The following is a 21512-nucleotide window of genomic DNA, read 5'->3' on the forward strand; positions in this document are numbered from 1 at the left end:
AATGTTGATCAACAAAATAATGAATTGAAGCATGAGGCCAATAAAATAATAAGTTTTGAGTAAAGTCCAAGGTTCAATCAAAAGGAGGTAGGCAATTTACTCATAAGCCAGTCAACGATTGTTTTCTTCTCTTTGCCATTCAAAACATCCTTTGGATGGGGAAATTTACGATGCTTTCTTCCCTTGCGTATTATAACAAATGATTGACTTTCTACAAGTTCATTGACTACCACATGGATGTCCTTCTGTGAATTAGGCTTTCTTTGTCTGCTGGATGTAGTAGTAACATGGTTGACAGAGTCAAAGTTGTCAAGCATTGGAGAAAGTGTCCCAATTGCTCTGCCAATTCGTTTAATCGCTTTTATTGATCGATTGGAGCCCTGAAATCGAATAGCGCCTTTAGCTATCTTATTTAGGTGCTCCATGTGTAGGTCTACAGGAATGTTCTTCCCAGGTCGGCCAGTGGTATTCACAAAACGACTCCACATAAGCTGTGCTGACAATCTAGGGGAAAGTGTGTACTTGTGTTGTAAAAGGAGGTTTGCTGCCTCGCAAGCGTAGTTCCTGTTCCCAGAAGCCGAAAATATGGGTATCATGTACTTCCAGCACCTCAACACACGCTCACCATCACCTTCCCTAATAGCATCTTTGAACTCCATGTAGAAGCATCCAAGACGCAACAGCTGCACTGAGTACTCACACACTTGATCATCACCTGTTAACACTCTCACACTCGTGTTGTAGCTGAAATGCACGAATTTGTCATAGACCTTTTCACAGAGCTTTATCAAGCACTCGCGTCTCTCACTGTCAGACAGAGTCCAAATATCCGTCGGAAGGAAGGATTCAACAGGGGTGTCATTTGCAGACTTTAGTTGAAAGGTAGCAAGAGCGGCAACAACAACAAGACTGTCAGTCACTATCTCAATGAAGTCTTCACAGGCATTGACATCTTTTTTGGGACTCTTCACCACATTTGTGCGATTCAGCTTGTTGCGGATCTGGTAGAGTGTACCATGGTCTCCTGATGAATTGTAAGAGTAGAAAAACTTCCAGATAACCTGTATCGAAAGAGGTGAATATTTACAAACCCTATATATAAATATTAGCACCTTACATTCAACAATATCACTTTTGTGTGCCAATCAGTTGCAACAGGGACTAATCCAACCAGTTGGCCGGAAGGAGACACTTCATTCACTTTGGCCTTCTGTGCTCCTCTCGCCCTAGCCGCAGTCTTTTGGTCCCCTGCAAACTGTAAGAGATAAGCTCGAGCAGTCACCACTGGCACAGTCCTGGCTATAGTTGGAATATAGAAGTCCTTGACCATCTCCACCATAGGAACATATTGCTGTAAATCAGACATTATGTCAATCATGTGCTCGGTTTTGTTTTCGTCTTTAGGTAGAATTCCGAGAGGGTGCTAATGAATGTGTGAAAATTGTAGTTAAGATTAAAAAACCTGTTTAAGCACAATAAAATGTCTTACTAACCACTTTTGACTTTGTTGACATCTCGTCATAGAATTGATGCTTGATGTGCCAATCTACGACACCATCAAAAGCTAGATTGAAGAATCCCATGTTTTCGTAGAGGATTCTGGACATGAGAATACACATGTTGTTACGAAGAGCGAGATCATCGTCAGATGTTGGTAATAAGGAAACAGCAACTTGTTCAGAATTTTGCTGTAGAGTCGGAATAACTTGGTCACTGAGATTCATGAAGTCAATTCGGTCACCGACAGCATAGGAGTGGAAGTAGTGAATATCATCCGGCTTACTGGTACCAACTCTCATATCCGCTGTTTTATTCCTTTGTCCACATTATCACCAACCAAATGGTACATTGTTGGATGATCTATATGCAAAAACACAAAGTAAAAAGTATACATAATGCATGCATGTGCACCTTGCTGCTTAGTGTGTTTATTGGATGTGACGCCTGCCATATTTCCAGTTTGTGGTGCGTTAGAAGTTGAGCCCTGGTGAAGAGGTCCAGAAGTAGGAAGGTTACTTGGAGTATCTTCTTCATCACTGCTGTCAAAATTACTCACATCACTTGAAGAGGAGTTGCTCCTGAGATCATCATCACCTTCGTCTTCTGACCCAGAGGTGATGGGTGAGTAATTCTTCCACGATGAGTCAGAATCTGAGTCCGTGTCCGAATCATCACTGGTGGATGCTGTGGGCCGATCAATATCGTCATTCTCACAAGTGATCCAGGGGGCTCTCTGAATTTGCTGTATAATATTTTTTAAAAAGAATTAATAATTACAAATTTCTTACAATTTCATTGCCACTGTCCAGTGTGGATACAAGGCGATCTCTCCATTCCTTAACCTGAGCATCAAACCCTTCGCCAACTTTGTCTAGCATTCGAATCACAGAAGAGTGTGATACAGTCACATTTAACCTCTGTAGTCGCTGATAGACCTATACAGTATACGACCGTTCGCAAACAAAGTAATCTCAGTCTGTATATCGGTAATTATAATTATACTATAGCCTCGTTCCCGGGCAGATTTGAAATTAAGTGAAAATGGCAATCTATAGCGTTCTTTTAGACAACTTGGCGTGGGAACGTTTTAATCACCTGCTTTGAGCTGTGACCAGCATACAGAACCAGGGCATTGCTTCGTTGGACCAAATTCATCTTTGGATTGCGATGGTTGATAAGGATGGCTGCACACATCCCAATGACAGCATCAGTGTTGGAACGGCGGACTCTGGTGTTAGTGGCTAAATCCAGGAGTTGTCTCAACACAGGGGCAAACATAGAGAGCTCGTTCAGTAGCATTTCCCAGCTGAATTGTCTAAGGTCATCAGGATTCTGGCTCTGCAAGATAGAGTTAGCACTCTCTGATGACATACATTTCACTTCTTTGGCCAATTCTATCCCGACCATCTTCAATAAGTATTTTCTGGTGGTTGGGTCTTTTAAGGCCTCCATAGCAACTTTTTTTCTGCTTTTACGAGCAATAGCTTTTCCTATGTGTTTTCGGCTAGGAGTGAGCAGGAATGTTTTTGGAGTTTTGTAACACACTTTAATCTGTAAAAATAACTAGACTTAATGACTTATAAAATGAATATTAATGGCACCCACCGCAACTTCAGGGGACTGGGTGCTAGATCCTGATGGCTGAGCCCTAGTTGTTTGCCAAGACAGTGAACTATCAAGCTTACGTTTCTTTGGCAGTGGGAGTTGTAGTTCCAAAACATCAGCGGCCTTTCTAATGTTTTCTTGGAGTTTGTCATGAAGTTTGGTGTACCTATTGTAAGAATAGAAGCAATTCTTGCACATCTTGGGCACTCTTTGGCTGTCTCCACCATTGAGGATGCTGTCGACATCTGCAACAGCCTGCTGGTCTTCATTTTCTAAGAATGCTTTCCATACTGCTGCAACGTTTTCAGAGCTTGAGGTGTTCACATTCCGGCTGTCCTTCAGTTTATCAGCTATGTCACTGCCACATCCAAGGCAATACATTACTCAGAGTGGTGTAGATCATCTATCCCTACTAGCTTGTCTTCAGTTTTCTAAGAGCAATCTCTAATTCACATGTGCACTCATTCAGCGGGTGTTGCGCGGTTAAGGTGGTTTAACACCCACTTGAAAATTAATGATATTCATACTTGTTACAAAAACACACGTAGAACAAATCTCAGATAGGCTTGCAACCCGACCTCCCGTCAGGGACGGTCGGGCTCCGCCCAACTAGGTATAGCCAGCGATCCGATTACGGCAGATGTTTTTAAGATCGAACAAAAAACTTATCTCATATAACATTTTGCATGCATGCTGGATGTCAGTAAGGAGGGGTCCAAATCAAAGGGGTGTGGCTACTATCAAACAAAATGGACATACATATGATACACATTGCTGCCAGGGCTGGTGACTTGACTGCTTTACAAGATGCCATCAAGAGGGGGGATGATGTCAACAATGCTAGACTAAGTGTGGATAGGGTAAGCTGGTTTGTAGGTATGTATATAGAGCTTAAGTATGTTTTTGCTAGCTGTCATGCCGATTAATATACAATAATTATACGACGACATCGACGAATTTATGATTCCTGCTTTAATTTATTTTGTCCCCAAATATTGTCTGTCTACCTCTCAAATGAGAGGTAAGGTCGTCGGTCACCATACAGCCGTATTTCAGGCTACATAAAATAATCAGTAATGAGGTAGCAAACCACTTCAGAACCATACTGTGATGAAGATAGTTGATGCATGTGCACTGTCATCTTTGTATGCTGAATACATAACTGTGGACAAATTGAATTGGGTGCATGCATGGGACTATTGCATGTATGTGGATTTTAATCTGCTGTCGCTCAACTATGAGCTAGCTTGCTTAGGGTTAGAGTTAGCCTCGATTCAAGGCCGATTAAAATATGGCCTGGTACCTATTGCAGGGGTGATAGTGCGCATGCGCTTCAAATTACCCAGAATATGGGTAATCGGACTACGAACGTAAAACCTTAGTAAATTATAGTCCGTTTACTAAGAATATGTTCCGTAATACTTTATCTCCATGACTGAGTTCTGTGAAGCTGTGGCTTATGCCGTCTTAGAAGGCTTAGACATGCAGAAGAGGCTCTCATCTACATCTAGGATGGTCCTATAGCCGGGTTGTCTTCGCGAGTAACAGTTTGAGGCACCATACACTTCTCATGCATAGCCTGTACAGATCCAAGGTAAGACATCCTGACCATACAATCGTCATAGAGGTAGACGAGAGCCTCTTCTGGCTTCAAACTAGTGTGAAAACCTTCTGGAACAACGCAATAGAGAGCTAAGCTGATGTACAAAGTTAGAAAATAGATGAGAGAAAGAAAAAAGAAGATTCCCCAGATTTTCTGGTGAATAAACTAACACATATCACCATGCAATAAGTACCAGGCCGTATTTTAATCGGCCTGGAATCGAGGCTAGGTTAGAGTTAGTGTTACTTACTTTCGTGTGTTTTGGGTGGACGACGTCAGATGCAACCACTCTATTATAGTAAATAATGCCAATCCCCTTCCTTTATTTATGGCCTATCACACAGATGTGTTGTCAAAAGTTACTGTATTATTATGCTCTCACTCTTGTAGGATGGATGTACTCCACTCTATTGGGCAGCCAGTGGAGGTCACACTGACTGTATTAGAGAGCTGCTCTCCTCAGGAGCCGTGGTGAACCTGGCTAACAAGGTGAGTATCTGATACTAAACTGATGTGTCTAGCATGTCCGTGACCATCACATCATATATTATGCTATAGTGATGATTGTGGGTGGTCCCTGTGAGATCCCTAAGGCACTAGCTAACATTGACATGATTTTACTTTGTACACAGTTATTGATGTGGCCGGCATTTTCAATTTACTGAACACTGAGCACCATGTACCAGCTTTAATTGTTCTGATAATAATTATATAGGCACTGTACATACATGTACATGCAGTAATGTTGTATCTGATAATTACATTCCCCTGTGCATTAATTTAATGTCTTAACTACCACTGATCCAGACTGAGTGTATGTCTATTCATAGATAAAGGGATTGGTAACTCACGTGATCATTTACATTGCATTTTGTTAAGAAACACCCATTATTATGTTTTGGGTACTTATCTTGTTTATATTGCGTCAACTTGGCTGCATATATCGTACTTTTTTAAGTAGAGACTGCAAAAAATGAAAACTAAAAGTAATAATAGCGCATCACGGATATACCGTACGTGCTCTACCGAGATTACGCCCACCCTAATTGTATGCTACAAAGCAACTACAGGTGGGATGGGCTTAATTTCGAAAACAGTAGTTAAATTTGTCTCGAAATTAAGCCCACCCAGGTGTTTGCCTTGAAATTACGCCCAGTCATTAGTCTCTTCTGTCTGCGTCTGAGGCCTGCCAGTTCTTGAATACACAATGGTAATGCGTAAAGTATACAAGTCAAGATTCTGCATTAGAAGGTTGTTTCTTGTCTGACACTGCATGCATGTTAGCTAGAGATTCAGAGAAGATTGTCCTTATCTCTTATACTTGCAAATAAAAAAAATTATTGGATCTAGCTATAATATTATTCAGAGCTAACCATCTTACACAATAAACTGCGCGTGCTAAACCTTTTCTTATCTCACTTCCTGGTGGGCGTATTCTCGAGGCAAATAGCCTATGCAGGAACTTTCACTCAAAAGTGAGTGTGGGCGTAATTTCGGACGTGTTCGTAATCTCGGTAGAGTACGGTAGTTACATTTTATGCTTGTTGCTAATCCCCTTCCTTTATCACAGATGTGTCGTCAAAAATTATGCTTTCACTCTTGTAGTATGGGTATACTCCACTCATGGTGGCAGCCAGTGGAGGTCACACTGACTGTGTTAAAGAGCTGCTCTCCTCAGGAGCCGGAGCCATGGTGAACGCCAGTGATGATGTGAGTATCTGAGCGGTCTATGGGCAACATGTTTGTGACCATCACATCATTTGCTAGTGATGGTTGTGGGTGGTCCCCATGAGATCCCTAAGGCACTAACAAATTTACATGATTTACTCGTGTATGTACTGCATGTCCTTAATAATTATGTATGTATACAGTCATTGATGTGGCCGACACTTTCAAGTTACTGAACACTGAGCACCATGCACCAGCTTTAATATTCTTATAAGCACTATACACACATGTACAGTTGTAGGTACGTATAAAGTTATAACATAGCCGCATGCTAATTATAAATACCGTATTACTAGAATATTTTACTGGTGAAAGACCTTTGCGAATGAGCCAAATCAGCAGAAAATTTGACGCCTTGCGATCTAACTATTGCGTTCTGGCAAGGATCGTTTGTATTTACTAGTAATAATTTAGGTTTTGCGATTTTATTGTTGCGAATTGATCATGCAATTAACCCTCACAAAGATCGCATAATTATGTTTGGTGCTCGCAAAAAATTCTAGTAATACGGTAGTAGCATTTTATGCTCTTTATGGACTCTATCACACAGATATGTTGTCTATGCTCTCACTCTTGTAGGATGGGAACACTCCACTCGTTGAGGCAGCCAGTGGAGGTCACACTGACTGTATTAGAGAGCTGCTCTCCTCAGGAGCCGTGATGGACTGGGCTGATGAGGTGAGTATGTGATACTAAAGTGATGTGTGACCATCACATTATTTGCTAGTGATGGTTGTGGATGGTGGTCCCAATGAGATCCCTAAGGCACTAACATATGACATGATTTACTGGTTTGCTTAATTAAATAAAGCAGTACTTAATTCAAATTGATTACAATAATTATCACTCACCTTGCACCTTCCTATCCCGAAATATTTTCGAGGAAAGGGGGAAACTATTACCCTAGAGAAAATTCTGTTCCAAATTCTATCCATACAAGAACAGCATGAAAACATTCAATGGCTGCCTTGTAACGGCTGTACAAAAACATTTTAGGATTTGAAAAGGTATAAAGTATTAAAGTTACTTCTTATGAAAGAAAACCGAAATTCTCATATAGATAGTTGCATTTTATGCTCTTCACCAATCCCGTTCCATTAATATCTATGGTCTATCACACAGATGTGTCAAAAGTTACTGTATGCTCTCGCTCTTGTAGGATGGGCGTACTCCACTCTATTGGGCAGCCTATAAAGGCCATACTGACTGTGTTAGAGAGCTGCTCTCCTCAGGAGCCGTGGTGAACATGGTTAACAAGGTCAGTATCTGATACTAAACTGATGTGTCTAGTACGATGGCCCTGAGGTACACACATAGTAGGCTCTTGCTAGAGCGGCCCATCTTGTCAAAAACAGTGATTTTTATGACTTTTGGGACGATTTGGCTACGTAGTAAGCTCAATTGCCACGCCCCTGTGACACAGAATGACCAACACCAACTGTGTAGTTGCAGGTAGATATCACATGACCTTTGGATGTAGCAAATAACAACAAGATGATTTGTGATGTCACAAATCAATGAATATCATTGCGTACGTCAGCAAAACGGAGCAAAATCACCATTTTTGACAAGAAGGGCCGCTCTAGCAAAGAATAGACTTGTTAAGCTCCTGTAAGTTAGTGCAAATGAATTTTACACTATTGTAGTACATGCTACTCAAAAATCAGACCTTAACTAGCATAAAATCGAAAGTTGTATTCCTAACATATTTGCCACCAAAAAACAACAAAATGCGGTATTTCTCAGAACTTACTAGTAGCCCAGACTTCCGTTGAAGCTCAAAAGATGAGCAATATACTCAGGTACATGCACAACAAATTTCAGATCTTAACTCAAATAAATAAGCTACTTCTATTCCTAACATATTTTCGGAGGTACACATCTTCAGATAGCCATTTCATAGTGATGATGTCATATGATGTAACAGGTGGTTGTCCAATGGAAGCGCTAATAGTTGAACTTTCAGTACCTGCACTCAAATAGATCATATCACTTTTACTTCAGAAGATATGCCACAAAATGTGAAAAAAATCTACTCTGTTTGGTTGTTGCACTGTACTTGCTCGGTCATAGTGTCCTAGCATGCAAAAATTGAAGGCCAAAGGTCATAGTTATGGTGCGCATGCGCGCTAAAATAATGATCTCATAACAGCCATGTGTCTTTGTTCAATGCACAAGATGAGGCCTAGATATTTATACTATGTAGCGGAGTGACAAAACGACTAGGTAAGCTTCTACTTTATGATCTAAGCATTACCTTACCTTTCCTAAAGCCTAGAGATTACTAAGGACATTGCATGGGTAATTTAGTGTCTGACCAATAACACGTAATGGCAGAACAAAAGGTATTTTGCTAGGACAACTTGTCAGGATAATCCAAATGTGTTATTTATACCTCTGGATGCGTTGTCAAAAAGTTACTGTATGCTCTAACTCTTGTAGGATGGATGCACTCCACTCATAGGGGCAGCCATGAGAGGTTACACTAACTCTATTAGAGAGCTGCTCTCCTCAGGAGCCGAGGTGAACCTCGCTGACAAGGTGAGTATCTGACTAAACTGATGTGTCTATAGGCAGTATGTTCGTGACCATCACATCATTAGGAATTATTTACATGTATCGTACTCACCCGAAAATGCAATTTATCCCCCCTAGCCAGAGCAGGAAATGCATTGCAGAGGTATTTTCTATCTCAATAATACGCCCCCTAACCCCATCTAATTATGGCAGGTTCAATAATAGTTTTATATATAGTAGCTGGATGAGCTAGCTACAGATCTACCGACAGTTAGTGTTCCAGTTCTATGGTGCAAACGAGACTGAACAAACTAGCTATAGCTAACTAGAGATCTATAGATCATAGATCTATACCTTAGAGTTAATGTTCCAGTATTTCCTTTGAAGATATGCACTTACGTGATAATTTTATGTGTCTTGCACTACACTGGAAGTCTGAGTACGTTTTTTTACGTGTGCGTGAGCAATAAAGGGGGGCGTCTTTTGAAACAGTTTTCTAATACATGTATACGATAGCGCATCACTGGTCATTTTATTCTCGTGGTGAATCCCGTTTCTTTGCTTTATTTATGGCCTACCACACAGATCAAGAGTAGTCTTATATACTCTTGCACAGATGTGTTGTCAAAACTCTATCACTCTTGTAGGATGGGAAGACTCCACTCCAGTGGGCCGCCAGGCAAGGTCGCACTGACTGTGTTAGGGAGTTACTCTCCTCAGGAGCCGTGGTGGATCTAGCTGACAAGGTGAGTCTCTGATACTAAACTGATGTGTCTATATAGGCAACATGTTCGTGACCATCACATCATTTTACATGTACCGTACTCACCTGAAAATACACCACCTTCGAATTTTCCCTAGCCAGAGCAGGAAAGGTATTGCGGAGGTATTTTCTATCTCAATAATACGCCCCCTAACCCCATCTAATTATGGCGGGTTCAATAATAGTTTTATATATAGTAGCTGGATGAGCTAGCTACAGATCTACCGACAGTTAGTGTTCCAGTTCTATGGTGCAAAGCTTATGCTTGTTGCCAATCCCGTTCCTTTACATTGTGTATGGTCAGGAGTGCATGAATAGTCTATCACACAGATTTGTTGTCAAAAGTTACTGTTTGCTCACATTCTTGTAGGATGGGTGGACTCCACTCTATTGGGCAGCGATGGGAGGTCACACTGACTGTGTTAGTGAGCTGCTCTCCTCAGGAGCTGTGGTGGACCTGGGTAACAAGGTGAGTATCTGATACTGAACTGATGTGTCTAGGCAACATAATTATGTTTGTGACCATCACATCATTTGGTTGCATGCGTACGTTCAATTATGGACATTACTGGCATTTTCAATTAAAATCATCGGTTAGTGAATGTCTGTATTGTTCAATGTACATTCATATTGTATTGTCACTGCCTCCACTGTTGCAGGATGGGGACACTCCACTCATGGTGGCAGCCTTCTGGGGACGTGTAGATACACTAAGGAAGCTTCTCTCATCAGGGGCTTCCCCTCTCTGCACTAACATTGTGGGTACATGTACTTTATCGAGTACATAGTTGCGTAGTTATACTTAACAAACAGCTTTACATGTATACTGTACACCTATATACCTCTCACAGTAGTTAATGACTGAACAGAGCTGTCATTTGTACCTAAACAGATATAACTTAACATGAAGTTATCGTTGCCAGTATTGCTCTGTTAGCAAAGTACATGTCATACGCATTAGACCACTTTACCTCTTACAATGTACGTCTCATCCCTCCATATGATCATCATCACAGGATGGCGAGACTGCTCTGATGAGCGCCAAGATATCATACCCCCCTAACACTTCAATAACGAAGCTCCTTGAGGAAGCTGCTGAATCACATGTGAGTCCATACACTGTTAACAATTGGTATGTACAATAGCACCTTCAGTTGTGACTGCTACGTGTTACCAGAACAATAAAAGGTGCTATTACACTTGTAAGTAGTACACTTTAGAAATGTTGGGCATGCACTTGCCTAGTTGTTACAATCATATAGGCTATACACCAGGTTGTGTAACTCAAATGAGAATGGCGATGGTGGTTGTAGCACTAAAACTGGTGCAATGTAAGCACCTCTAAATCCAATGTTTACACCCGGCCATGTGTGCATGCTATATATAGATGTATACACACATGCACTGTCGTCTATGTATGGAAACGAATGATTTAATTGTAGTTGTATAAATTAAAAGCAGTAGCTGTTGCTTAGTAACAAAACAATAATTATGTCACCTTCTATTCAACAAAAATAATACAATGTGCATTATATGCTGTACCCTATATAATTATACAGGGGTGCACACTCAAGTGATTTGACTGTACTGATGACGAACCAAGGAACTTGCCAATAATGTTTTAGGATACACATTTTAATAACAAAAAAAATCTCACTTGTGCAATAATTATTTACATTATTGTTACATAGCTATTATGTGATGCACTTGTGATTAGTTTGGACATTCCATTCACTGCTGTACCAATATTAGGAATCCTCTCTTCATAATCATCACATTCTAGGGGAACTTACTGTTATCTGTGTAAAACTGTGTAACTAGCAATAATATCATTGTCAATCTTTACCAAATCACCAAACCAGCAAATTAAAGAAGAGAAGAGACCCTGAATGGTGCAACTTACAAAGCTCTTGTCTACTCCTAAGAATGAGAAAATAAAAAATTAACTTCAAGCATTGCCAAGAGAATGGTAAACTTACATAGTACATGTGTAGCGTAACATAATCTGTTTTGTGATGGATCCATGCATGTGAGTAGAATTTGAATGCTCCTAACTTATGCTAGGGATGTATTTGTGAGCCAGAAGTATGTGATCCTCTACCTGCCTACATTGTACGAGAGCTTAGCTTACAAGCCCCCTCATAACAATGACCTCAAGGACATTTAATACTCATACACATGAATTCTGTCACATGACTATGTGCTACTGTTTCCCATTATTACAACTCTGAACACTCCTCTCCATGCAGCGGTGATTGTGAAGCTTATACTAATCGTCTCAAGCGCTACTGCCACAGCTCATTATTTGATGGACGCGAACAAATCTCTTCGAATGAATTAAAGGCAGGCTAACTAATAATGGCTATGAGTTGGTACATGTGTGTGTAGCAAGACATGCATGGAGATCGTACCCCGTCTTCAACCTACGGCTTGGTTCCAGAGTGTACTATGAATGTGGCCTGGTCCAGGAATCAATTAGTTGGAACGGACTCAAAGATTTTACTCCACATTTTCTGCATTTTCTGACTCCTTCATCACGTGGAATTGAGCCTTAAATTCAGAGTTCCATCCCGGAACCCAAAGACACGAGTGTGGGGACGTCAAGGGAATCGGTAAACTGACGTTACTATAGGCTACAAGCAACATGTATACTTGGGCAAACTGATGCGAGACAAATATGACGATTTTGTGGCTCGATCCATTATTGAGGATGTTCCATCTCTAAGGAATGGTGTGTACGTACAATCCACTCAGGTGCTCAGGACAATTCTCAGTCTGTCTGCTTTTATGTTGGGATTTCTACCAGATTCAACCGAGCTTCGACGAGCTACAACCGTTTACATCTCACACGGTACACTGCTTGAAGCCCCTCCAGTTGGCATTGAGACTGTTTATCAACATTGCCATGGCTACTCTCAACTATGGAATGAAGATCGTAGACAAACTGGTTACCTAACGAGTGAAAACAAAACCTGTCAGTAGCCAAAGTGTTTGAGCAACTTTCTATCAAAGGCTGCCATCGACCTTTGGACCCACTACCTTGTGTGAAAGACAACAGTCTGTGTGTTTCGTACCCGCAAGCTTTGGAGCTATTCAAATTTGCTGACTGGGCTTGGAGCAATGGCCACCCTCTGAAGACATCTATCATCACAACAATGCCGTTTTTGACTCATTCCATATTGTCTCCAATGCAACAAGTAATTGAGAGTTATCAGAGAAGCATTTCATTGGCTGGTTCTTACAAGTTCATGGTATCGCTGACACACGATGATGCAATCACTAAGATGTTACCGAACCTGGGTGTGCGTGTGAGTGAATGGATACCTTATGCAACTAGAGTTGTGGTTGAACTTTGAAAAAAGAAAAATCAAGAATCGTATGAGGTTCGAATGGAGAAGTGGTGACTCCACAGTGTGGTGGTTTGAGAGAGGGGATGAATGATGAACTGATTCCATACCCAGTCTTGAAGGTGTTCCTCACCTCGGGGACACACAGAGAACTCAAGTATTACAATAAGATGTGTAGAAACTACATAGGTATACAGTTGGCTGTATATTATTATGTGTGTGCTTACAATACTTGGTAATGTGGTAATGTTTTAGTCACAGCAGGATTTCTGGTCACAGGAATAAAAGTGACAGAGGAAAGGGAGGGGTCTAAACAAAGCCATTTTCATGGACAGTACAGTAGGAAAATGGACATACATGATGCTGCCAGGGCTGGTGACTTGAGTGCTTTACAAGATGCCATCAAGAGGGGAGATGATGTTAACAGTGTAGATGAGGTAATTATAAGCTGGTTTGTGGGTATATATGTATTAATAATTAAAGCTGAAGGTGTCACAGTGAAAGTCTGTTTTTGCTACCTGTCATGCTAATATAATTATACTGAACAAGATCGACAATTATTTCCCATGCAGTCCTGAATTTTGTTTTATTCTAGAATGGAAATCTTGGTTCCCTGTGGCTGATGTTCCTAGCCTGGTTGTACAGAGAGTCAACCGCCTACTGGTGTTTTTTGTTAGGATGGGTCAGTAGTGAAGTGACTTGGGGAGGAAAGAGGTACAAACTGTTGCCAGGGGGAGGGCAGCTCTTTATAATTACCATTATCCATTAATATGAATATCATTATCATGAATAAACTATTTTCCTGAGCCACATGGGCCTTGTGGCTCAATTTTTTTTTTATGATGTCATAATTATTATTTTGGGTCAATAATGGGGTAAAAGCATAAATCATGCGCGCTCAGGACGAGAAACTAAGTTCTTTGTTGGAATGGCCTAATGTAAATTTACGATGTCGCTGATTCTATGCTTCAGTATGGTCCCCAAATATTTTCTGTCTACCTCTCAATTAAATGAGTGCATGGTAAGGTCGTCAGTCACCATACAGCCATACTTCAGGCTACAGTATCAATAAGGGGGGAGCAAACCCCCATACTGTGGTGATAGATAGTTTGTCACCGGAATAACTGTGGACAAGAAACCCCATAGAAAATTGAATTGGGTGGGACTTTTGTTTGTGGATTTTATCTGCCGTCACTTAGCTAGCTTGCTGAAAGGTTAGAGTTAGTGTAATTATGTACTTTTGTGCGTGGGTGGATAACGTCAGATGCAACTAACTCTATTATGCCGATCTTCTATATTTATGGTCTACAAAAGTTACTCTCACTCTTGTAGGATGAGTGGACTCCACTCATGGAGGCAGCCAGTGAAGGTCACACTGACTGTGTTAGAGAGCTGCTCTCCTCAGGAGCCATGGTGGACCTGGCTAGCAAGGTGAGTATCTGATACTAAACTGATGTGTCTATAGGCAGACCATCACATCATTTTACATGCACTGCACTCACCCGAAAATACGCACCCTTCGAATTTAGGCCCCCGTAGCCAAAGCAGGAAATGTATTGCAGAGGTATTTTCTAACCCCATCTAATTATGGCAGGTTCAATAATAGCTCCTGCATGTTAGATCTGAACGTAGTTTTATATAGTAACTGGACGAGCAAGAGTTAGCTACAGATCTACTCACTGACAGTTAATGTTCCAGTATTTCCTTTGAAGATGTATTTTGTAGTACACTGATGTGATAATTTTACTTGCTGCACTGGATGTCTGAAAATGTGTTTTGTGCGTGAGCATGCAGTAAAGGGGTGTCTTTCTACATAATAGCTCATAACGGATATAGTTGCATATTATACTCGCGTTCCCTTAAATTTTTTACGGTCTATCACACAGACGTGTTGACAAAATTGACTGTATTCTCTCACTCTTGTAGGATGGGTGGACTCCACTCTATTGGGCAGCGTATGGAGGTCACGCTGACTGTGTTAGAGAGCTGCTCTCCTCAGGAGCCGTGGTGGACCTGGCTGACAAGGTTAGTATCTGATACTAAACTGATGTGTCTATCTAGGCAACATGTTCGTGACCATCACATCATTTGGAATAATCGCATGTTCTGAAATGAAACCCTTATTATGTTTTGCCTATAATTTTATGCTTATCTTGCTTATTTGTGTCTAATGACAAAACTCTAATTTCCTTGATAATTATGTTGTACGCTATAAGAGTGCACAGTACGAGTGGAACCTCCGAATAAAGGACACTTTGGGAGCAGAGCTTTTGGCCTCTTTTCGGAGGTTTTCCTCTGGTGGGATTCATTCATTTATAGCCATATCAAATAATTATAGTGTGATCTGTATGGACCCTATACATGAAGCTGGGAACAAGCGTTCTTTGCGGTATGCCAGTATAATTAGCAATAACATTACAAATTATTGGACATACAATGTGGGTGTGGTTTCCTGGTTGTCCGTTATAAGAGGCAGTTTTGCACAGAGTTGGTCAGCTGGGAGCACGAAGCTTGTCCTCTGTCCGGAATCAAGAAGGTCCGCTCATGGGAGGTTGCTTTTAGATAGTGATTGTAATAGGTACCGTATAGCTAGTGTCCTTTATAGAGAGGTTGTCCTCTAGTGGGAGGGTCCGTTATGGGAGGTACTTTAAAAATAGAGGCTGCAAAAGATAAAATAAAGTTACAATAATATAACACATTACGGATAGTTGCATTGTATGCTCGGGGCCAATCCCATTCCTTTACATTGTTTATGGTCTATCACATGATGTGTTGTCTGTATTATGCTCTAACAGGTTGGGAACACTTCACTCTATGTGGCAGCCAGAGAAGGCCATACTGACTGTGTTAGAGAGCTGCTCTCCTCAGGAGCCGTGGTGGACCTGGCTAACAAGGTGAGTATCTGATGCTAAACTGATGTGTCTATAGGCAGCATATTCGTGACCATCACATCATTTGCTAGATGGCTGTGGGTGGTCCCCATGAGATCCCTAAGGCATTAACATTTAATTACTAGTGTGATTCCTTAATTTGTATCGATGTGTCTGGCATTTTAAATTTACTGAACACTTAGCACCTTGCACCAGCGTACAGTTGTAGGTACATTCCCTGTGCATTTTAATGACTCGCTGATCAGACTGAGTGTACGTCTATTCATAGATAAAGTAAAGGAAAGGGATTGGCAACTGCAGTAACTCACATGATCATTTACATTTGGTTGCACATAGATAGTAGAGCCCATTTTGTTTGTGCCCCTTTTAAGATAACTCATTCCTTTACTTTATTTATGGTCCATCACACAGATGTGTTGTCAAAAGTTACTATGATCTCTCACTCTTGTAGGATGGGGACACTCCACTCTATGTGGTAGCCAGCTATGGTCACACGGACTGTGTTAGAGAGCTGCTCTCCTCAGGAGCCGTGGTGGACCCGGCTAACAAGGCGAGTATCTGATACTAAACTGATGTGTCTATAGGCAGCATGTTTGTGACCATTTGATCGTTAATGCATGTACGTACAATTATTGAAAGTAACGGCATTTCACTAGTAGCTAGGCATATGCCAGACGAGGCCATGACGTCATAACCTTCTTCAGCAGTTATAATGAGATTCATTCATTCAGCCTCTTATTAATACATATACGTACCGTAATAACCACCAAATGCCGTACGTATCTTATAAGTCCAATGGTGGTGCGTTGAGCTTTATGCCCTCCTTCGGTGGTATTGCTACCACATCCTGGTATGGTATGCTCCATGTACTGGAAATATCATGCGCCTTAGATGTGGTCTGTCAGTAGTCTATAATACCATATACAATGTAACAGGTAATATTCGTGGTTTGGTGGTTGAAGCTCTGACCACGAAAATATTATCCACGAAGTGACTAAATAACGAATGTTTTGCCCCCCAAAATTACCTGCTATATGGTACATTATACAATACATACATGACGTTGTACATGTAAAGTCTATTTGTGTTGAGTTTGACCTTCATAAAGTTATCATAACATTGTCATACTTTATTGAAATTCGTTAACGTTAGAAGTCCTAGGTATACTTACTTGTCCACCACACAAAGCATAAATGAAGCCATAATTGACCACATAACTTCCGGGGTCGAACTCAACGCAAATAGACTTTAGTTGTACTGTAAGTAAGACATACGTACATGTACATTTCCCTGTTGATTTTGGTGCTCTAAACTGTCGTACTAGCCGGTTTTAATTTTACGTATGACTGTTGTGCTTGTGTTCTCACTCTTAGATGTGGTTGAAAATGTAAAGCAGTGAATGTCTGTAGTACATTTATATTGTGTTGTCACTGTCTCCACTCTTGCAGGATGGGTACACTCCACTCATGAGGGCAGCCTACTGGGGACAGGAAGATACTGTAAGGGAGCTTCTCTTATCAGGGGCTTCCCCTCTCTGCACTACTAAAGTGAGCACATGTACTCTATAGAGTACATAGTTGCGTAGTTATACTTAACAAACAGCTTTACATGTACTGTACACCTACAGTAGTTAATGACTGAACCTGCAGAGCTGTCAATTTGTACCTGCATGTTATAATTATTATAAACATCAATTACCATTGCCAGTATTGCTCTGTCAGCAAAGTACACGTCATATGCATTAGACCACTTTACCTCTTACAATGTATGTTCCATCTCTATGATCATCATACAAATGTAGCGTGGAAAGACTGCTCTGATGAGAGCCAAGGGATCACGTCGCTCTAACCCTTCAATAATAAAACTGTTGGAGGAAGCTACTGAATCACATGTGAGTCCATGCCTCAATGCTGCATACACTGATCATTGGTGTGTTTTGGTTTAAAACTTTGTTCCTACATGTAAATGAATTAGACAAGCATATGTGCATGTACGTTGATCAATTTTCACTGATAAGCTCTCACACACACACACACACACACACACACACACACACAGTCACGTGTTCCAGTCCTCCCAAGAAACTGGACTGTTGTCACTGACACAGAAACGTGAGTGACTATTGCACAGTTGAGTCACTAGCTTTATGAATGTGAGTCAACTTTAGGAAGAAGCCAGTCTACCAGAACAAGGCAGCAGGGGAAACCCTCTCCACACCACCTGGATGTAAGTGTGTGCTTGTGCTGTATCCAGCACATGGTTCTGTGTGTTTTACTTCCTGTGTAGATCCCCTGCACCAAACCTCCGCACACCCTGATGTCACTTTTTATGACAAGCCTCAAGAGAAGGAGTTTACCTCCAGTGGTGGCCATGCCGACTTTGATAATGGAGTTCAAATGACTGTTCCAGCTAATGCTGTCCCAGCAAGGACCTCTGTGGTCATTAAAGTCCAACCCAGCCTTGCCTCCAATGATGTGTTTGTTATGCCTGAGGGCATTCAGTCTGCCAGTCCGTCCTACTTGATCTCTGGTGAAGGTCTAAACGGAGAGGTGACCCTGAGGATGGAGCATCATATACGAGTGTCCACCCAACAAGAAGCTGATGACCTCCTCTTTCTCCAAGCTGACTCGTCTCCCAAGAGATCTGGTTCAAACAGTGTTTACGAGTACCAGGAGGTACAAAAGGGAAGGTCAGAGTTCCCTCCTGGAGGGAACACTGGGAGACTGACGCTGGGCACACGACTGAAGAACTTCTTTAAAATTGGGAGGAGAAAAAGAGGTGATGATTTTAGAATGACTTCTGATTCCAAATATAATCTTTAATACATGTACAGGCAATACTGACAGTAACCTCTACACTGTCAGAGTCTACCGGTCTCCTCCACACACAACTGGGGACAGGCTAGCCGTCATTGTAGCCAGTCTCTGTGGGAGCTTATATACTAAGGTGTGGATTGTATACATCGTAGATAAAATGTGTATTTTGTGCTTATAATGCACCTAATTCTACAGTTTCTGGAGACACTTGATAAAGTGATGATCCCACGAGACTACCCAGAAGTGTCTTCAAAGTTAATTGACAGGACGACTCAAGAATCGCTGACGTTTTTTGATATGTGTGCCACTCTCAACATTGACCCAGTGCAGGGATGGTCTGTGGAACCAGACAAGGAATTGGTAAAATGTTAAGCTGAACATACTCTTAAAAAATCATATTATCTTCATTTCTCAGATTTCGCGTAGTGAAGTGGATCAGCCTGAGATGGAGAAATTCAGACCTGAGGATCTCCACAACTACCCTCCCAGGATAATCTGCAGGTTCTTCCCTGATCATGAGGAGAATGCTCCCAAGAGAACCACCTGTACCATCTCCTTGTCTGGACTCCTGCCACAGGTCAAAGTTCATCTATCATTGATACCCACCCCCAAAGTTGCTGTGGATACTACTAAACTACAGGTATTCACGTTTGTACAGTGTAGCCTCTTGAAATGGTGTAGTGGGTACCTTTGGCAAACAAAATTTTGCTCCTTTGATAGATTTGTCCTCTTTGTTGATTCAACTTGCACATGCAGTCATGTATTAATACACACACAGTTTGTACAGTGAAGCGGTGTAGTGGGTACCCATTGGTAAATTAAAATTTACCCACTTGATATTATAGCAGGCCCTTTTTAATTCAATTAGCACATAATTGCATGTGTATAAGTAAGGCACACATAGTTTTTGTTTATAATGTACATTGTCATTCCAATTTGTTTAGGAGGCCACTGATGAGTTGAGAAGGTCTGCCCTGGCAGTGAGTGACACACAACTTGGCTCTACTGTGAAGAGTGTAGTGTCTCTGATGGAGAGAATGACTGCTGCTCTGAGGTACCACTCAATTGTCTAGTGGAAGTCTGATTATCGTTTTTTTCTAAAGGGCATCTTCTCTGAGTGAGCTGACAGGTCACACTGACTCCATACGGACAGAGATAAAGGCTGTCCTTGTAGTGACCAGGAGGGTTGTCGAGGAGTGCACAGTACAGAGCATCAGTGAGAACATGGGAGCCAGTCTGTCTAAGATGGAGACTTTATCTCACCAGCTTTGTATGGTGGCTAAGGTTAAACTGAGAAACTGTCTAGGTGAGAACGTGTGTTTATAATATCAAGTGTTAGCTCTCATTCTCAATGGTACAGACCGGTCAGAGGAGACAGTTGCTCTTGTTGACCTGGTGGAGAATGGAGCTAATCTGTTGAGAGCTGTGGACTGTCTACTCAGGGACATCCACACACTCAGTGGATTCAGCGGTGAGTGTACATTAATTGTCATAATCATGATTATGATTATGATAATCATCATAATCATTCCAAGAGGGGGCAACCAAAAGCCTCCCTAATTTCCCCCTGAGATAATTTGCTAATATCCACGTACAGTCTTTGTCGAAATTTCCTTTTTTTTTCTACTCCCAAAACTTAGAGCCAATGTATGTAGAGCTACTTTTTAGTTTGGTTATGACCTCCCGAAAGAAGCTAGCGTAATAGCTAGGTGCCATATTCCTTTCCACTTCCACTGTATTGTACATACTACATGTACTGTACTTAGTGCTCCAGTGTGTGGGCGTATCATGCTCTAACTCTTTCACACAGATGTATTGTCATTGTATCGAGCTGCATGCAATCCACGTACACCATTTCCTTTGCTGACCCTCACCCTATCCACACTACAGGCCTGGCAGAGAGGATAGACATTGAACACCCTCTACTCAACAACGAGATTGAGACAACAGAGTTCCTGTATTTGGCTGCACATTTTGACAACGTGATAATGTACTCTCAGATGTTGGGACTCAATCGTTCTCAGCAAGCTAGTGTGAGGCAGCTCCTAGTTTTATATGACATGCAAACGGCCATGATGGAGTGCTTATCTCTGTGGCAGAGGAGTAACCCAGCTGCTGCAACTTATAGAACTCTTCTGAAACTACTCGTAAGAATGAAGAAATATAACATTGCGAGTGATGTGTTTAAACATTGCCTAGAGAATAGTAAACTTACATAGTACATGCATGCATGTGTAGCGTATCATTTGTATTTTAGGTTAGTAGAGTTTGAATGCACGTAATTATTTGGATAATGTAATCTGACTATGAATTGTGAGTCACATTGTTATGGTGGTTATATACTGTCATGCTCCCTCATGATTGTTATGCCTTGATGCGTATGGTCCATGCAGGGGCACACAGTCATCTGTTTGTGTGTGCATGTGTGTGTGTGTGTATTCCAGCTGTAACTGTTCCTTCTATTAGCAGTATCAAGAGTAGATAAGAGTACTCTTGGCAGTATACAAACATCATATCACCTTCTAGGTATAGGTTTGTTGAGGATTTTGGAGTAATTTTCTGAATAATTATTATGTAAAAAGAAAACTGCCAAGCCGGATAATCTAGGTTCCGGATAATCGAGGGCCGGATAATCGAGGTTCTACTGTAATAACATTGTGTAACTAGCAATAATAGAATTAGTGATCTTTACCAAATCACTAAAGATGCTGACATAGCGTATTTAAAATGGACATACATGAT

At 41.3% G+C, this 21512-nt stretch overlaps 3 protein-coding genes across 8 annotated transcripts; 2 read left to right on the forward strand and 1 right to left on the reverse strand.

Annotated features, from left to right (window-relative positions):
* Window positions 1–2: 2 nt before the first annotated feature.
* Window positions 3–3714, reverse strand: LOC135333715 (uncharacterized). 3 transcript variants are annotated; one of them, XM_064528738.1, is made up of 5 exons: window positions 3106–3714; window positions 2596–3051; window positions 2289–2435; window positions 1912–2233; window positions 1653–1860 (listed from the first exon to the last, which is right to left on the reverse strand). In XM_064528738.1, the coding sequence occupies exons 1-5, from the start codon at window positions 3484–3486 to the stop codon at window positions 1796–1798; spliced, it is 1371 nt and encodes a 456-aa protein (XP_064384808.1). In that variant the 5' UTR covers window positions 3487–3714; the 3' UTR covers window positions 1653–1795. The 3 variants fall into 3 exon arrangements, with proteins under 3 accessions (XP_064384806.1, XP_064384808.1, XP_064384807.1); XM_064528737.1 differs by having other exon boundaries at window positions 1912–2242; XM_064528736.1 differs by lacking the exons at window positions 2289–2435; window positions 2596–3051; window positions 3106–3714 and adding exons at window positions 3–1061; window positions 1118–1423 and having other exon boundaries at window positions 1494–1860; window positions 1912–2052.
* Window positions 3715–3843: 129 nt separating this feature from the next.
* LOC135333751 (kinase D-interacting substrate of 220 kDa-like) lies at window positions 3844–11450 on the forward strand. Its single transcript, XM_064528783.1, has 11 exons — window positions 3844–3965; window positions 5099–5197; window positions 6314–6418; window positions 7016–7114; window positions 7596–7694; window positions 8879–8977; window positions 9601–9699; window positions 10087–10185; window positions 10376–10474; window positions 10733–10822; window positions 11276–11450. Exons 1-11 carry the CDS (start codon window positions 3855–3857, stop codon window positions 11291–11293), a joined length of 1017 nt encoding a protein of 338 aa, XP_064384853.1. The 5' UTR covers window positions 3844–3854; the 3' UTR covers window positions 11294–11450.
* An 84-nt stretch (window positions 11451–11534) lies between these two features.
* LOC135333672 (uncharacterized) lies at window positions 11535–21118 on the forward strand. 4 transcript variants are annotated; one of them, XM_064528680.1, is made up of 19 exons: window positions 11535–11685; window positions 11966–13252; window positions 13343–13500; window positions 14396–14494; window positions 14990–15088; window positions 15859–15957; window positions 16406–16504; window positions 17403–17501; window positions 17756–17845; window positions 18013–18065; window positions 18122–18180; window positions 18241–18732; window positions 18782–18900; window positions 18966–19130; window positions 19186–19410; window positions 19715–19824; window positions 19874–20076; window positions 20131–20241; window positions 20661–21118. In XM_064528680.1, the coding sequence occupies exons 2-19, from the start codon at window positions 13150–13152 to the stop codon at window positions 20987–20989; spliced, it is 2712 nt and encodes a 903-aa protein (XP_064384750.1). In that variant the 5' UTR covers window positions 11535–11685; window positions 11966–13149; the 3' UTR covers window positions 20990–21118. The 4 variants fall into 4 exon arrangements, with proteins under 4 accessions (XP_064384750.1, XP_064384751.1, XP_064384752.1 ...); XM_064528681.1 differs by having other exon boundaries at window positions 11537–11685; window positions 18788–18900; XM_064528682.1 differs by lacking the exons at window positions 11535–11685; window positions 11966–13252 and having other exon boundaries at window positions 13355–13500.
* The last annotated feature ends 394 nt before the right edge of the window (window positions 21119–21512 follow it).

The sequence above is a fragment of the Halichondria panicea genome, chromosome 3 (assembly GCF_963675165.1).
Source record: "Halichondria panicea chromosome 3, odHalPani1.1, whole genome shotgun sequence".
In the NCBI taxonomy this organism is placed as follows: Eukaryota; Metazoa; Porifera; class Demospongiae; order Suberitida; family Halichondriidae; genus Halichondria; species Halichondria panicea.

Excerpts from the sequence above, each read along its gene's own strand:
- LOC135333715 (XM_064528736.1), bottom strand. The coding sequence starts at position 1,799 with ATGAGAGTTGGTACCAGTAAGCCGGATGATATTCACTACTTCCACTCC. Across the intron at positions 1,424-1,493 it reads TGTCAACAAAGTCAAAAGTG|CACCCTCTCGGAATTCTACC; the intron begins GTTAGTAAGACA and ends CACATTCATTAG. Across the intron at positions 1,062-1,117 it reads CAAAAGTGATATTGTTGAAT|GTTATCTGGAAGTTTTTCTA; the intron begins GTAAGGTGCTAA and ends CTTTCGATACAG.
- LOC135333751 (XM_064528783.1), top strand. The coding sequence starts at position 3,855 with ATGGACATACATATGATACACATTGCTGCCAGGGCTGGTGACTTGACT. Across the intron at positions 6,419-7,015 it reads TGGTGAACGCCAGTGATGAT|GATGGGAACACTCCACTCGT; the intron begins GTGAGTATCTGA and ends TCACTCTTGTAG. Across the intron at positions 7,115-7,595 it reads TGATGGACTGGGCTGATGAG|GATGGGCGTACTCCACTCTA; the intron begins GTGAGTATGTGA and ends TCGCTCTTGTAG.
- LOC135333672 (XM_064528680.1), top strand. The coding sequence starts at position 13,150 with ATGAATGATGAACTGATTCCATACCCAGTCTTGAAGGTGTTCCTCACC. Across the intron at positions 18,901-18,965 it reads GTGGGAGCTTATATACTAAG|TTTCTGGAGACACTTGATAA; the intron begins GTGTGGATTGTA and ends CTAATTCTACAG. Across the intron at positions 19,411-19,714 it reads TGGATACTACTAAACTACAG|GAGGCCACTGATGAGTTGAG; the intron begins GTATTCACGTTT and ends CAATTTGTTTAG.